Source organism: Neomonachus schauinslandi, chromosome 4 (assembly GCF_002201575.2).
Source record: "Neomonachus schauinslandi chromosome 4, ASM220157v2, whole genome shotgun sequence".
NCBI lineage: Eukaryota > Metazoa > Chordata > Mammalia > Carnivora > Phocidae > Neomonachus > Neomonachus schauinslandi.
The window spans coordinates 100,538,275-100,552,941 of NC_058406.1; the positions used below are offsets into that span (position 1 = coordinate 100,538,275).

Genomic DNA, 14,667 nt, shown 5'->3' on the forward strand with positions numbered 1-14,667 from the left:
CGACTAGTGGGGATATGTATACTAGGTGAGTATGAGTTGGAAGGGCTTCTCACAGCAAAAGTGCCCATACCATAAGCTGAAGATTACCGGGGGAACCTTCTCTGATTGCCTCCATATTTAGGGTTGCCAGATAAAATATATGACACCCAGTCAGATACTACATGGGACGTACTCCTATTACAAAATTATTTGTTGTTTATGTGGAATTTATATTTCACTGCATTCTTGTATTTTTATTTGCTGTACCTGGCAACCCAACACGCAGTGGAATTCCAGTTCAGGCTAGTTTTTGAAGTTCATGATACCTGGGGAAGGAACAAGGGAGTTGAACTGAAAAGAACTGAGTTTGAATAATAGCAACATTAGCCTCCAGCTGTGTGACTTTGGATAAAGTGTGCTTAACTTAGCTATGAAAATGGGGACAATATTACTTGGCCCTCTACTTCTGAGCTGCTATGCTGGTTAATCAGATTAAGTGCAGAAGTATCTTGGAAATAGTAAAACTCCATGCAAATGAGATTATTAATAAAAATCCAGTTCTTTGAGTGTTCCTAGTTCTTGAGTTGAGAGCCAGTAACAATTTCAGAAGGAGTTGGGAAAAAGAACCCAATGAAGGCAGAAACATGGTTGGCCCTTCAACCAGGGGTTAGGGGTGTTGACGGCCCACACACAGTCAAAAATCTGCTATAACTTTTGACTTCCCAAACTTAACTACTAATAGCCTGCTGTTGACTGGATGCCTTACTGGTAATATAAACAGTCAATGACCACATATTTTGTTTGTTAGATGTGTTATGCTGTATTCTTGACAGTCAAGGGGCCAGAGGAAAGAAAATGTTAGGAAAATCCTAAGGAAGAGAAAATACACTTACAGTACTATATTTATTAAAAAAAAAAAGAATCTGCGTTTAAGTCAACCTGCGCAGTTCAAACCCATGTTGTTCAAGGTTCACCTGTACTGTGAAAAATAAACATACTGGTCTAGCATGTGGAATTGGCATGAAAATTTCATCCTACTCTTCTTGTGTTGTTGGTTTGTTTTTGTTTTTGTTTTTCTTACACAGCAAGTGAACTACACAAACTCTTGCAGCCATTTCTGTTGAGGCGGGTGAAAGCTGAGGTAGCTACAGAACTTCCCAAGAAGACAGAGGTAGTGATATACCATGGCATGTCAGCATTGCAGAAAAAATACTACAAGGCCATTTTGATGAAAGACCTAGGTAATCAGAGGGCACTTGACTGCTAAGAAACTGAATGAGGATGTGATTTTATTATTATTCCAGGATGATTGTTCAAAATAAATGCTAGGCATGCCTACTAGTGGGTATATGTGTACTAGGTGAGTAAATATCTTATTATCACACTTGCTTTGTATAGTAATATGGGATGGAATCTTGTATTCTGAATACTGTTCAGGTCAGCCACAGTGAAACCATGCGGGGTATCTTTACTGTAATGCAGACTTTATTGGTTGTTGCACTTGTGAAATTTCCTTTTCTCTCCCCCCGCCCCCCACCAGTTGTCCTTACTGCATAGAAGTTAGTTAAGCAAACACTTCTAGGTATGCCAGTCATGCCTTTCATCTTTCCACCCCGTCAGATATTTAACACACTGCAAAGCTTTTTTGTTGGACTGGATTCACTGAGAGGAATTAGGAGTGGGAACAGAGAGAGAGGAGTAGAACAGTCTGTCACTTTGTGTTATTTTATCCCTTGGCTCCACAACAGTAGTTAAAGAAGGGAATTTAGAATTGTGCAAAAGTAACAACATACTCCTGAGTTCATTTTATAGTTAGGCTTCCTTAAAACAAAGTGATAGTTAAGAAAACTTCATGTGGATATGCTGTTAATTCTTAATGCAATTCAGTGAAATTTAGGAAGTTAATATAGGTTTGAGAGATATATTACTGAATAAGTAAGGTTAACTTAAGAGTTTTTGTTTGGTTTTTTTGTTTTTGTTCAGTAGTCCATATCTCTCTCTCTGTCTTTCTCTGTTGCTGTTTTCAGATGCATTTGAAAATGAGATGGCAAAGAAAGTTAAACTTCAGAACGTCTTGTCCCAGCTTCGAAAGTGTGTGGATCACCCATATCTGTTTGATGGTGAGACAATGCCCTTTTTTCTCACATTGCTTTTCATGAACATTTCTGTGGCCAACATCATCACAAAATTCTTCAAAAGAATTGCCTGTATTTACTGTCTAGTTTGTTCCTCCATTTTTTTTGTTAATTTTTTCCTGTTGATGTAATCTAATATATCGTTCATATTCAACTTTTTTCAGTTGTTCCCTTAATGTCCCTTATGGCTTTGACTTTCTTCTTTTAAAATTCAAAATCGAGTCATAGATCTGAATTATATTTGTCTGTCTCTTTATTCTCCTATAATCCAGAAACATTCCTCAGCTTTTTTGTTTGTTTGGTTGGTTTTTTTTTTTTTTTGGTCTTGCCTGAAATTACAGTTTTGAAGAATCTCAGTGCTGGTGGTTTTATGGGTTGTCTCATAATCTGGATTTAGGGATCATTTCTTTGTGATCAGATGTCCCATTGTCTTTTTTTTTTTTTTTTTTAAGTGGGCTCCATGCTGGACCGGGCATGGAGCCCAAATGCAGGGCTTGAACTCACGACCCTGAGATCAAGACCTGAGCTGAGATCAGGAGTCAGATGCTCAACCTTGACTGAGCCATCCTAGATGTCCCATTGTCTTAAACCCATTCTGCTGTCGGCCTTTCATTACTGCCCTTCAACTTTGCAAGTTTACCAGTGATCTCCGGTGGTTGTCAGTTCACATTTTAATTAACCTCTCAAAACCTTTGACACAGTTGATCAGTTCTTTCTTGAAACACTTTCTTCCTTTGGCTCCTGGAACAGCGCTTTCTCTTGCATCTCCATTTCCCTACCTCTGCTCTTTCTCAGCCTCCTTTGCTGCTTCCCCTCCATCTTAGAGATGTCTGCAAATTTCCCTCTAAGTGCTGCTTTAGCTAAATACCGCACATTTCAATATGTAGTATTTTCATTTTAATTCGAACAAGGGCTTTTTTGATTCACTCTAATAGGTAGCCTTTGGGACACTTCTAGGACTTATGTGGCCATGGGGGCACTGGAATGGGTAGGATCAGTGTGGAGGATTTGCTGGTGTCATTTTAAGGGCATATTTGCAAGTAGCACTATGAATTGTTTTAAATGTCACAGAATATTAATTAAGTGCATTTCAGAATCTTTTCTTAAGGCAGGGGGCATTGGGAACATGGAGATTTTGAAAGAAGCCCTCTGGGTTATTCTGACTGCCATTCCCCGCCTTGAGAATTACTCATTTATACATCTAAGTGTTACTTCTTGATTTGTTTTCCTGAGTGAGAGTCTCAGATTTTCAGTTCTCTGGCCGTTAGCATGTCCTTGTGCCTTCCTTTCCTAAAGAGTGGGCTTGTTCCTTGGATGGACATTTATTAAGCATGTTGGGGGTGTTAGGCTCTGTGATTGATGTTAAGCACCACCAGATTATCATACAAACAAATAATTATAAAACGTCTCAAAGAGAGATGAGACTTGGGCCCATTTTCAGTTAGAAGGAGCTTAGCCTCTTGCTGTAGCCTCACTATCAGCTCCTCTACTTAAGAAGTCTGCCATGACCAGGGGACACTTCATTGGGAATAGGTTCCTTATTTTTCAGGTGTGGAACCAGAGCCTTTTGAAATTGGAGACCACCTGATTGAGGCCAGTGGGAAACTTCATCTACTGGATAAGCTGCTTGCATTCCTGTATTCCAGGTAGGTGGTCAGTTTACATTTTCTGCTCTGAGCTGGTAATTTTAAAAACCAGATGATTCACTGACTTCTTTCCTTCTTTCCTTCTTTCTTTCTTTTTTTTTTTAAAGATTTTATTTATTTATTTGAGAGAGAGAGATAGCAAGAGAGCACATGAGAGGGGGGAGGGTCAGAGGGAGAAGCAGCCTCCCTGCCGAGCAGGGAGCCCGATGCGGGGCTTGATCCCAGGACTCCAGGATCATGACCTGAGCCGAAGGTAGACGCTTAACCAACTGAGTCACACAGGCTCCCCAATTCACTGATTTCTTGAGACTAATTCCAAGTTTTCTTTTTTTCAAGACCTTGATTCTGGTTCCACCTTCTCTACAACTACACCTACACCCCGTTGCATCCCATCCCATCCCCTCCATAATCATCCTTCCCTTTCCTGAATTCCTACAGCACCTAGGATCCTAATCCAGCACTTGGTAATGCACTGCCTTAATCTGCGCTCTGTTTAATTGATGTGCAGTAATCTTACTACTCCAGCTGTATTGTTTAGTTCCACAGACAGAGATATCATCAAACATTTATTTTTTAATTACCTGCTGGTACCTTGCAGAATTGGCACTTAATGAGGGCTTAGTAAATATGCACCTTTGTTAACCCCTGTAGGGTTTGGTTCAGAGAGAACTTGCAGGACTCTTTCCCAGAGACATGGGCTGGGTAGCTGAAGACCAAGTCACTCTTGGAGCCTTAAAAGGTTCAGCTAAGTGTTCAGTGGCCTGGTATCCAGCCTCTACCTGATCCTCCTGGACCCCAGAGGGACAGAGAAGTCTAGAAAAAGCCCAGCTTCCTAAGAGTCCCAAAGTTGTCCCTTTGGGACAACTGTCCCAAGTGAGCCTGAACTAACCATAAAACCTCAGGTTTGGCAAAACCACCCAACATTAGGAATGTGCAAACCAAATAATTGCATGTCTTCATGTATTTTATTGGCTCTGATATATCTAGTATAAGTGTGTTAGAGGTAGAGGAGGACCCATAAACATTTTCTGTCCAACCTTTTCATTTCACAGGTGATGAAACAGGCCCAGAGTGGTCATGTGACCTGTCTAAAGTCACACAGCCAGCAAATGACAGAGATGGGATTAGAATTGAGGTCCTCAAGTTCAATGCCTTTTCCACATGTTTGGGGCTAGTCTTGAAGGAGTTCTTCATAATTGTTCCTTTACACACATCGCAAGCTCAGATTAAATTAGTTTTCCTAACGAGACTTTTGTTTTGACAGTGTCATATTTCTTTTCTTTGTGAAAACTTAAAGTAATACCTGATAACATGGGACTGTACGCTCATCTTCATTCTTGACTTAATTCATTTTGCCTCCTCCTTTCCCTTCCTCTCCCTGTACATAAGTTTTTTAATGTGTCCTATGGGATATGAGATGCCACCTGCCCCTTCTCTAAAGTAAAGTGATACTTCTCAGACTTTTCAGTCAATACAGCCGTAGATGAGAGGATAGTGATTTTACACCTGCAAGCAGAGAATGGCTATAGATGGCTGATGACAAGTTCTTCAGGATTTCCAGTTGGGTTTTGTGCGTTTGACTTTTACATTTTATTCTTCACATACCTTTATTTATTTAGCTGTTCGAATGAAAGCGTTTATTTCTTTCCATTAAATTGGAATGTAAATTGCATTCCAGAAAGACGTGCTTTAGTTATCCTGGGGCTTTCTGTACCCCCTGGTGCATTTGCTCCTGGGAGTATCTATAGTTTGAGAACTTCAGCTCTGCAGAATATGGCTACATGTGGAGTTATTTATGTGGAACTTTTAGCATTTCTGAGGAAGTCTCTGTAAATGATTATGGTATTTGTATTTCTGCTTCAGTATTTCATTTATTTATAAACTTGTATTCTTTGGTAAGTTTCCCTCAGGGAAACTTAAGAGTTGGTAGCCTTTCCTTTTCTCTTTCTTGCCAGGGGCCATCGAGTTTTACTTTTCTCCCAGATGACCCAGATGTTGGATATTCTCCAAGACTACATGGACTATAGAGGTGACATTCCTTGGCCACTACATTGCTTAAGCCTTTTTTAGACTTAACAGTCTAGTAGGTTCATGAAGAGTAATCTGGGGGGTGGGGATGTTACAGAGGAAAGCAGTGAAAGAACATTATTCTGAACCAAAGGAAGATTGAAAGTAAGGAGAGAGGTGTGTTACACAAGGATTGACAGCCGGGTGGAGACACATGGGCAGAAATAAGCACACACATTCCCACTGGCGATGTGATTTAAAATTGTGGATACTGGAAAAAAAATCCGAGTTGCAGAAATGTTGAGTGTTTTTGAAAATGTTTGCTAAAAAACGAGCTTTCGGTGTCTTGCAATATTCAGTTCAACTGTTGAGCACTTACTCAGGATCAGTAGAAAAGATGAAATTATAGAGATCCCATGTATCAACCAAGGGAAAAGAATGTTTTTTCTATATAAACAATAGGGAATGTAAGTTACTACCTGGGGATTCTGTTTAATATATAATAAAATGTATGTGGGATGATGGGAAAAGGCTGTAACACTGACTGATCTTGAAATCAGTGGTGAGGGAGCATCAGCTTCAGACCTTACTGTTTAAAATGCGAATTCAGAGTAGGTCTCTCGGAGCCACTCGATGCCCTCTAAGTACTACAGTACAGTACCTGGTCCATTGGACACTTGTAGGAAATGCCATTGGCATGTTGGGGGATCCCCAGATTCACAAACAGGGCTTGAGCATATAATTCCCTTTCCCGACAGGGGTCTGTGGTGATGGGTGAACCTGAAGCTTCATTGAAAGGCAGCTGCTGGGCCATTGGGCAGGCTCACTCACCAGCTCCTCAGTGCTTGTCTTACTGCTTGCATTAGTAAGAATTCTGCCGTGGCAGAATTGGAAACTACCACACAGTGTGGTTCACAGCGTGCTTCAGGGTTGGGATAGTCAGAATTGACTATTAATTCCACAAATGCCAAATACATCAACTGCATGTATTTAAAAATCCCAGAGAGGTATATTATGTTGAGTTCTTGTGTAAAACAATGAAATGTCACCTAAATTTAGATTTTTCCCATGGGATTTGCTTCAAGTAGAGGCATACCTGTATACAAAAAGGGACAAAATTAGCATTTGGTTTTGAGCTGACAGAGTTTTATTCCTCAAAGAATATGTGAAAGGGTTTCTGTGTCTGTTTTCTTTCTGTGTGTGAAGGGTACAGCTACGAGCGTGTGGATGGGTCTGTGAGAGGAGAAGAGAGACACCTGGCCATTAAGAACTTCGGACAGCAGCCCGTTTTTATTTTTCTCCTGAGTACCAGGGCAGGTAGGCCACACAGGCATTGCCTAAAGCAGACAGATAAGGGGGGGATACAGTACTTTTACATCCCGACCACTAGTATACTTTCCCCTAAGTCTCTGAAAGGTGAGGTCATTACCAAGGAACATAAAAAAGGGCAATTGAGGGAGTTGCCATAAGTTAATCAAAGTATTGGACTCCTAGCATGGGGTTGTTTCCCGTCCACGTTATCTAAGCTGCCAGCTCAGAGAACTAAGACTGAAAGCAGGGCTTGTTGGAAAGGAATTTGATTCTGCTTTGACCACTGACCTGGGGTTGTCCCGGAAGATGTCTGTAATCGCATGGAAGGTTTTACTCACATTCAGTAGAGAACACTCTCCTTCCTAGCTGTGACATTAGGAAGTAAGATAACAACCTGTCTGCTACTTATCACTCCTCCTCAAGTAGCTCTGGAATAGTGCTGTAAAAGCTTAATAAAAATCTCTTTTTTGGGCACCTGGGTGGCTCAGTTGGTTAAGCGACTGCCTTCGGCTCAGGTCATGATCCTGGAGTCCCAGGATCGAGTCCCGCATCGGGCTCCCTGCTCGGCAGGGAGTCTGCTTCTCCCTCTGACCCTCCTCCCTCTCCTGCTCTCTGTCTCTCATTCTCTCTCTCTCAAATAAATAAATAAAATCTTAAAAAAAAAAAAATCTCTTTTTTTAAAAAGTTGTGATTATAATGAAATTGCCAGCTCTTTAGAATTATTTTTAACATTATCTTTATGAGTTAAGTCATAAATATTTTATGTGATATTTATAATGTTTTACCAGTTAAACACTGCTTTTATAGACGCTTTAGTCATTTGAAATCAGTTCTCGGAGATGAAATTATTCTTATGTCATGGAGCAAGCCGACCTTAAATTAGTGTTGAACTTCTAGAATCTTAGTTTCATTATCTTATTTTTTGTGGACCTAATCTTTTTTTTTTTTTTAAGATTTTTATTTATTTATTTGAGACAGAGTGTGAGCAAGAGAGAGAGCACAAACGGGGAGGGGCAGAGGGAGAAGGAGAAGCAGACTCCCTGCTAAGCAGGGAGCCTGATGTGGGGCTCCATCCCAGGACCCGGAGATCATGACCTGAGCCAAAGGCAGACGCTTAACCAATTGAGCCATCCATGTGCCCTGTAGACCTAATTTTGATGCAATAGATGCAGGAACACTAAAGGGATTTGTATCCTCTGTTAAGGAGAGATCAGTATTTGTATAAAGAAAAAGTTCCATCTTAGAAAGCATTTATTAAGTGTCTCATACTGTAAGGGTACATAAAAGATGTGTTAGGTAGAGTCCTTGACCATGAGATTGTCTCACTTGTGTATGTCTCATCTCTGTATTACAGAGGTGTAATCCGATTCATTTGGCTTCGCTTGCTTCCATTATCATAGACTGCACCCTGAATCAGCCATTTATTCACGTTCTCTCTTGTCTCAGGAATGGTTTTAGGAGACACTGGAAGGATCAGGGCAAATGCATCTTTAGCATTGGAAAACAGCTCTATTTCTGCATTACTGATTTCATCATCATTTTTTTTTTTTGTCATCAGATTGTTCTAGCTTTATTTTTTTTTTTTAATTTTTATTGTTATGTTAATCACCATACATTACATCATTAGTTTTTGATGTAGTGTTCCATGATTCATTGTTTGCGTATAACACCCAGTGCTCCATGCAGTACGTGCCCTCCTTAATACCCATCACCGGGCTAACCCATCCTCCTACCCCCCTCCCCTCTAGAACCCTCAGTTTGTTTTTCAGAGTCCATTGTCTCTCATGGTTCGTCTCCCCCTCCAGTTTCCCCCACTTTATTCTTCCCCTCCTGCTATCTTCTTTTTTTTTTTTTTTCTTAATGTATATTGCATTATTTGTTTCAGAGGTACAGATCTGTGATTCAACAGTCTTGCACAATTCACAGCGCTCACCATAGCACATACCCTCCCCAATGTCCATCACCCAGCCACCCCATCCCTCCCAACCCCCACCTCTCCAGCAACCCTCAGTTTGTTTCCTGAGATTAAGAATTCCTCATATCACTGAGGTCATGTCACATGTCTTTCTCTGATTGACTTATTTCGCTCAGCATAACACCCTCCAGTTCCATCCACGTCGTTGCAAATGGCAAGATCTCATTCCTTTTGATGGCTGCATAATATTCCATTGTATATATATATATATACCACATCTTCTTTATCCATTCATCTGTCGATGGACATCTTGGCTCTTTCCACAGTTTGGCTATTGTGGACATTGCTGCTATAAACATCGGGGTGCACGTACCCCTTCGGATCCTTACATTTGTATCTCTGAGGTAAATACCCAGTAGTGCAATTGCTGGATCATGTGGTAGCTCTATTTTCAACTTTTTGAGGAACCTTCATACTGTTTTCCAGAGTGGCTGCACCAGCTTGCATTCCCACCAACAGTGTAGGAGGGTTCCCCTTTCTCTGCATCCCCGCCAACATCTGTCGTTTCCTGACTTGTTAATTTTAACCATTCTGACTGGTGTGAGGTGGTATCTCATTGAGGTTTTGATTTGGATTTCCCTGATGCCAAGCGATGTTGGAGCACTTTTTCATGTGTCTGTTGGCCATTTGGAAGTCTTCTTTGGAAAAATGTCTGTTCATGTCTTCTGCCCATTTCTTGATTGGATTATTTGTTCTTTGGGTGTTGAGTTTGATAAGTTCTTTCTAGATTTTGGATACTAGCCCTTTATCTGATATATCATTTGCAAATATCTTCTCCCATTCTGTCGGCTGTCTTTTGGTTTTATTGACTGTTTCTTTTGCTGTGCAAAAGCTTTTTATCTTGATGAAGTCCCAATAGTTCATTTTTGCCCTTGCTTCCCTTGCCTTTGGCGATGTTTCTAGGAAGAAGTTGCTGTGGCTGAGGTCGAAGAGGTTGCTGCCTGTGTTCTCCTTTAGGATTTTGATGGACTCCTGTCTCACACTGAGGTCTTTCAACCATTTGGAGTCTATTTTTGTGTGTGGTGTAAGGAAATGGTCCAGTTTCATTCTTCTGCATGTGGCTGTCCAGTTTTCCCAACACCATTTATTGAAGAGACTGTCTTTTTTCCATTGGACATTCTTTCCTGCTTTGTCAAAGATTAGCTGACCATAGAGTTGAGGGTCCATTTCTGGGTTCTCTATTCTGTTCCACTGATATATGTGTCTGTTTTTGTGCCAGTACCATACTGGCTTGATGATGACAGCTTTGTAATAGAGCTGGAAGTCCGGAATTGTGATGCCACCAGCTTTGCTTTTCTTTTTCAACATTCCTCTGGCTATGCGGGGTCTTTTCTGGTTCCATACAAATTTTAGGATTATTTGTTCCATTTCTTTGAAAAAAGTGGGTGGTATTTTGATAGGGATTGCATTGAATGTGTAGATTGCTCCAGGTAACATTGCCATCGTCACAATATTTGTTATTCCAGTCCATGAGCATGGAACGTTTTTCCATTTCTTTGTGTCTTCCTCAATTTCTTTCATGAGTATTTTATAGTTTTCTAAGTACAGATTCTTTGCCTCTTTGGTTAAATTTATTCTTAGGTATCTTATGGTTCTGGGTGCAGTTGTAAATGGAATTGACTCCTTAATTTCTCTTTCTTCTGTCTTGTTGATGTATAGGAATGCCACTGACTTCTGTGCATTGATTTTATATCCTGCCACTTTACTGAATTCCTGTATGAGTTCTAGCAGTTTTGGGGTGGAGTCTTAGGGTTTTCCACATAAAGTATCATATCATCTGCAAAGAGTGAGAGTTTGACTTCTTTGCCAATTTGGATGCGTTTTATTTCTTTTTGTTGTCTGATTGCTGTGGCTAGGACTTCTAATACTATGTTGAATAGCAGTGGTGATAGTGGACATCCCTGCTGCGTTCCTGACCTTAGGGGGAAAGCTCTCAGTTTTTCCCCATTGAGAATGATATTCACTGTGGGTTTTGCATAGATGGCTTTTATGATATTGAGGTATGTATCCTCTATGCCTATACTCTGAAGAGTTTTGATCAAGAAAGGATGCTGTACTTTGTCAAATGCTTTTTCTGCATCTACTGAGAGGATCATATACTTCTTGTCCTTTATTAATGTATTGTATCACATTGATTGATTTGCAGATGTTGAACCAACCTTGCAGCCCAGGGATAAATCGCACTTGGTCGTGGTGAATAATCCTTTTAATGTACTTTTGGATCCTATTGGCTAGTATTTTGGTGAGAATTTTTGCATTCATGTTCATCAAGGATATTGGTCTGTAATTCTCCTTTTTGATGGGGTCTTTGTCTGGTTTGGGGATCAAGGTAATGGTGGCCTCATAAAACGAGTTTGGAAGTTTTCCTTCCATTTCTATTTTTTGGAAGAGTTTCAGAAGAATAGGTATTAATTCTTCTTGACATGTTTGGTAGAATTCCCCTGGGAAGCCATCTGGCCCTGGGCTTTTGTTTGTTGGGAGATTTTTAATCACTGCTTCAATTTCCTTAGTGGTTTTAGGTCTGTTCAGGTTTTCTATTTCTTCCTGGTTCAGTTTTGGTAGTTGATACATCTCTAGGAATGCTTCCATTTCTTCCAGGTTATCTAATTTGCTGGCATGTAGTTGCTCATAATATGTTCTTATAATTGTTTGTATTTTTTGGTGTTGGTTGTGATCTCTCCTCTTTCATTCATGATTTTGTTGATTTGGGTCATTTCTCTTTTCTTTTTGATAAGTCTGGCCAGGGGTTTATCAATCTTGTTAATTCTTTCAAAGAACCAGCTCCTAGTTTCGTTGATCTGTTCTACTGTTCTTTTGGTTTCTATTTTATTGATTTCCGCACTGATCTTTATTATTTCTCTTCTCCTGCTGGCTTCTCCTTAGGCTTTATTTGGTTTTTTCTCTAGCTCCTTTAGGTGTAGGGTTAGGTTGTGTATTTGAGACCTTTCTTGTTTCTTGAGAAAGGACTGTATTACGACTGCCTTTGCTGCATCCCAAAGATTTTGAATAGTTGTGTTTTCATTTTCATTGTTTCCATGAATTTTTTTAATTCTTCTTTAATTTCCTGGTTGACCCATTCATTCTTTAGTAGGGTGTTCTTTAGCCTCCATGTATTTGAGTTCTTTCCGACTTTCGTCTTGTGATTGAGTTCTAGTTTCAAAGCATTGTGGTCTGAAAATAGGCAGGGAATGATCCCAATCTTTTGGTACCAGTTGAGACCTGATTTGTGACCTAGGATGTGATCTATTCTGGAGAATGTTCCATGGGCACTAGAGAAGAATGTGTATTCTGTTGCTTTGGGATGGAATGTTCTGAATATATCTGTGAAGTCCATTTGGTCCAGTGTGTCATTTAAAGTCTTTATTTCCTTGTTGATCTTTTGCTTAGATGATCTGTCCATTTCAGTGAGGGGGTATTAAAGTCCCCCACTATTACTGTATTGTTATCAATGTGTTTCTTTGCTTTTGTTATTAATTGCCTTATATAATTGGCTGCTCCCATGTTAGGGGCATAGATATTTACAGTTGTTATATCTTCTTGTTGGATAGACCCTTTAAGTAGGATATAGTGTCCTTCTTCATCTCTTATTACAGTCTTTGGTTTAAAATCTAATTTGTCTGATATAAGGATTGCCACCCCAGCTTTCTTTTGTTGTCCATTCGCATGGTAAATGGTTTTCCAACCCCTCACTTTCAATCTGGGGATGTCTTTGGGTCTAAAATGAGTCTCTTGCAGACAGCATATCGATGGGTCTTGTTTTTTAATCCAATCTGATAGCCTGTGTCTTTTGATTGGGGCATTTAGCCCATTTACATTCAGGGTAACTATTGAAAGATACGAATTTAGTGCCATTGTATTGCCTGTGAGGTGACTGTTACTGTATATTGTCTGTGTTCCTTTCTGGTCTATGTTGCTTTTAGGCTGTCTCTTTGCTTAGAGGACCCCTTTCAAGATTTCCTGTAGGGCTGGTTTTGTGTTTGCAAATTCCTTTAGTTTTTGTTTGTCCTGGTATTTTCAATGACAGCCTAGCTGGATCTAGTATTCTTGGCTGCCTATTTTTCTCATTTAGTGCTCTGAATATATCCTGCCAGTCCTTTCTGGCCTATCAGGTCTCTGTGGATAGGTCTTTTGCCAGTCTAATGTTTCTACCATTGTATGTTACAGATCTCTTGTCCCGAGATGCCTTCAGGATTTTCTCTTTGTCTCTGAGACTCATAAGTTTTACTATTAGATGTCGGGTTGTTGACTTATTTTCATTGATTTTGAGAGGGGTTCTCTGTGCCTCCTGTATTTTGATGCCTGTTTCCTTCCCCAAATTAGGGAAGTTCTCTGCTATAATTTGCTCCAATATACCTTCTGCCCCTCTCTCCCTTTCTTCTTCTTCTGGGATCCCAGTTGTTCTAATGTTGTTTCGTCTTATGGTATCGCTTATCTCTCGAATTCTGCCCTCGTGATCCAGTAGTTATTTATCTCTCTTTTTCTCAGCTTCTTTATTTTCCATCATTTGGTCTTCTATATCATTGATTCTCTCTTCTGACTCATTTATCCTAGCAGTTAGTGCCCCCATTTTTTATTGCACCTCATTAATAGCCTTTTTGATTTCGACTTGGTTAGATTTTAGTTTTTTTATTTCTCCAGAAAGCATTTCTCTAATAACTTCCATGCTTTTTTCAAGCCCAGCTAGTATCTTTAAAATCATGATTCTGAACTCTAGGTCAGACCTAGAGTTCATCATATTCAGAGAGTAGCGTTATGTTTGAAAGGTCTAAAATTAGGAAGAAAGAGTCAGCCCTTTGGAGTACTCAGAAGCAGAATCAGCACAGGGTAATCTTTTGAGAACTGAAGCAGTCCTGGACATGAGCCTTTTCCAAACACTAACGGTCATGTTTGCCCTTACTTTTTAGCTGTAGATTAATAGTACTATCATTTCATTTAACAGGTTTCCCTCCAACTTTCAAATGTTTCTGTGATTGAAGCGTATTGCCACCAGGTGGCAGTGATAGCTCATGATATGTCCCAAACAAGACTGGAGAATAGCTTATTTGTAAGACATCACCCCTTAATGAAGAAGAGCTGAACTGAGACATTAACCCTGGAAGAAGATGATAATTTTTATGGAGCACACTTTAATGAAATAAGTACCTGGGAGATAATTGTGGTGTAGTGGGTAAAAGCAGAGTCTCTGGAGCCAGACAATGTGGGACTGACTCCTGGCTCTTTCACTTTCTAGCTGTGTGATCTCTAATAAGTCCTTTGGCTTCTCTGTTTTTCTATCTATAAAATGCCCATAATAATAACAAACTACTCATAAGGTTGTTGTCAGGATTAAAGGGGTCGATATATGTGAAGTGCATAGAACAGTGCCTGGCACGTAGTAAGCACAGCACAAGCAGGCATTATTGTCAGGTATAATTTAGCACCTCTCAGTAATCAGTCTTTATTATCTCTTTATTCCAACTTTAATTTTATATGAAGTCTTTAATTAGAATATTCCTGCCTGACTTGTCTTGAGAGCCAGCTTAGAGTCAGTAGCCCATCTCAAAAGTTAGTCCTTAATTCAGGCTCTTTGAACAAGCCTTTTCAGGCTCGCTTGTCTCAGCAATGAGCTGTAACG

The 14,667-nt window shown here is 40.0% G+C and overlaps 1 protein-coding gene across 5 annotated transcripts in view; it reads left to right on the top strand.

The window, feature by feature from the left end:
- Nucleotides 1-14,667, top strand: part of CHD1L (chromodomain helicase DNA binding protein 1 like) — an 84,989-nt gene that overhangs the window by 37,705 nt on the left and 32,617 nt on the right. For all 5 annotated transcript variants that reach the window (XM_044914124.1, XM_044914123.1, XM_044914126.1 and 2 more), the window contains 5 exons: nucleotides 1,065-1,220; nucleotides 2,007-2,099; nucleotides 3,664-3,760; nucleotides 5,716-5,789; nucleotides 6,974-7,084. In XM_044914124.1, the coding sequence (XP_044770059.1) occupies nucleotides 1,065-1,220; nucleotides 2,007-2,099; nucleotides 3,664-3,760; nucleotides 5,716-5,789; nucleotides 6,974-7,084 (531 nt within the window). The remainder of the gene's footprint in view (nucleotides 1-1,064; nucleotides 1,221-2,006; nucleotides 2,100-3,663; nucleotides 3,761-5,715; nucleotides 5,790-6,973; nucleotides 7,085-14,667) is intronic.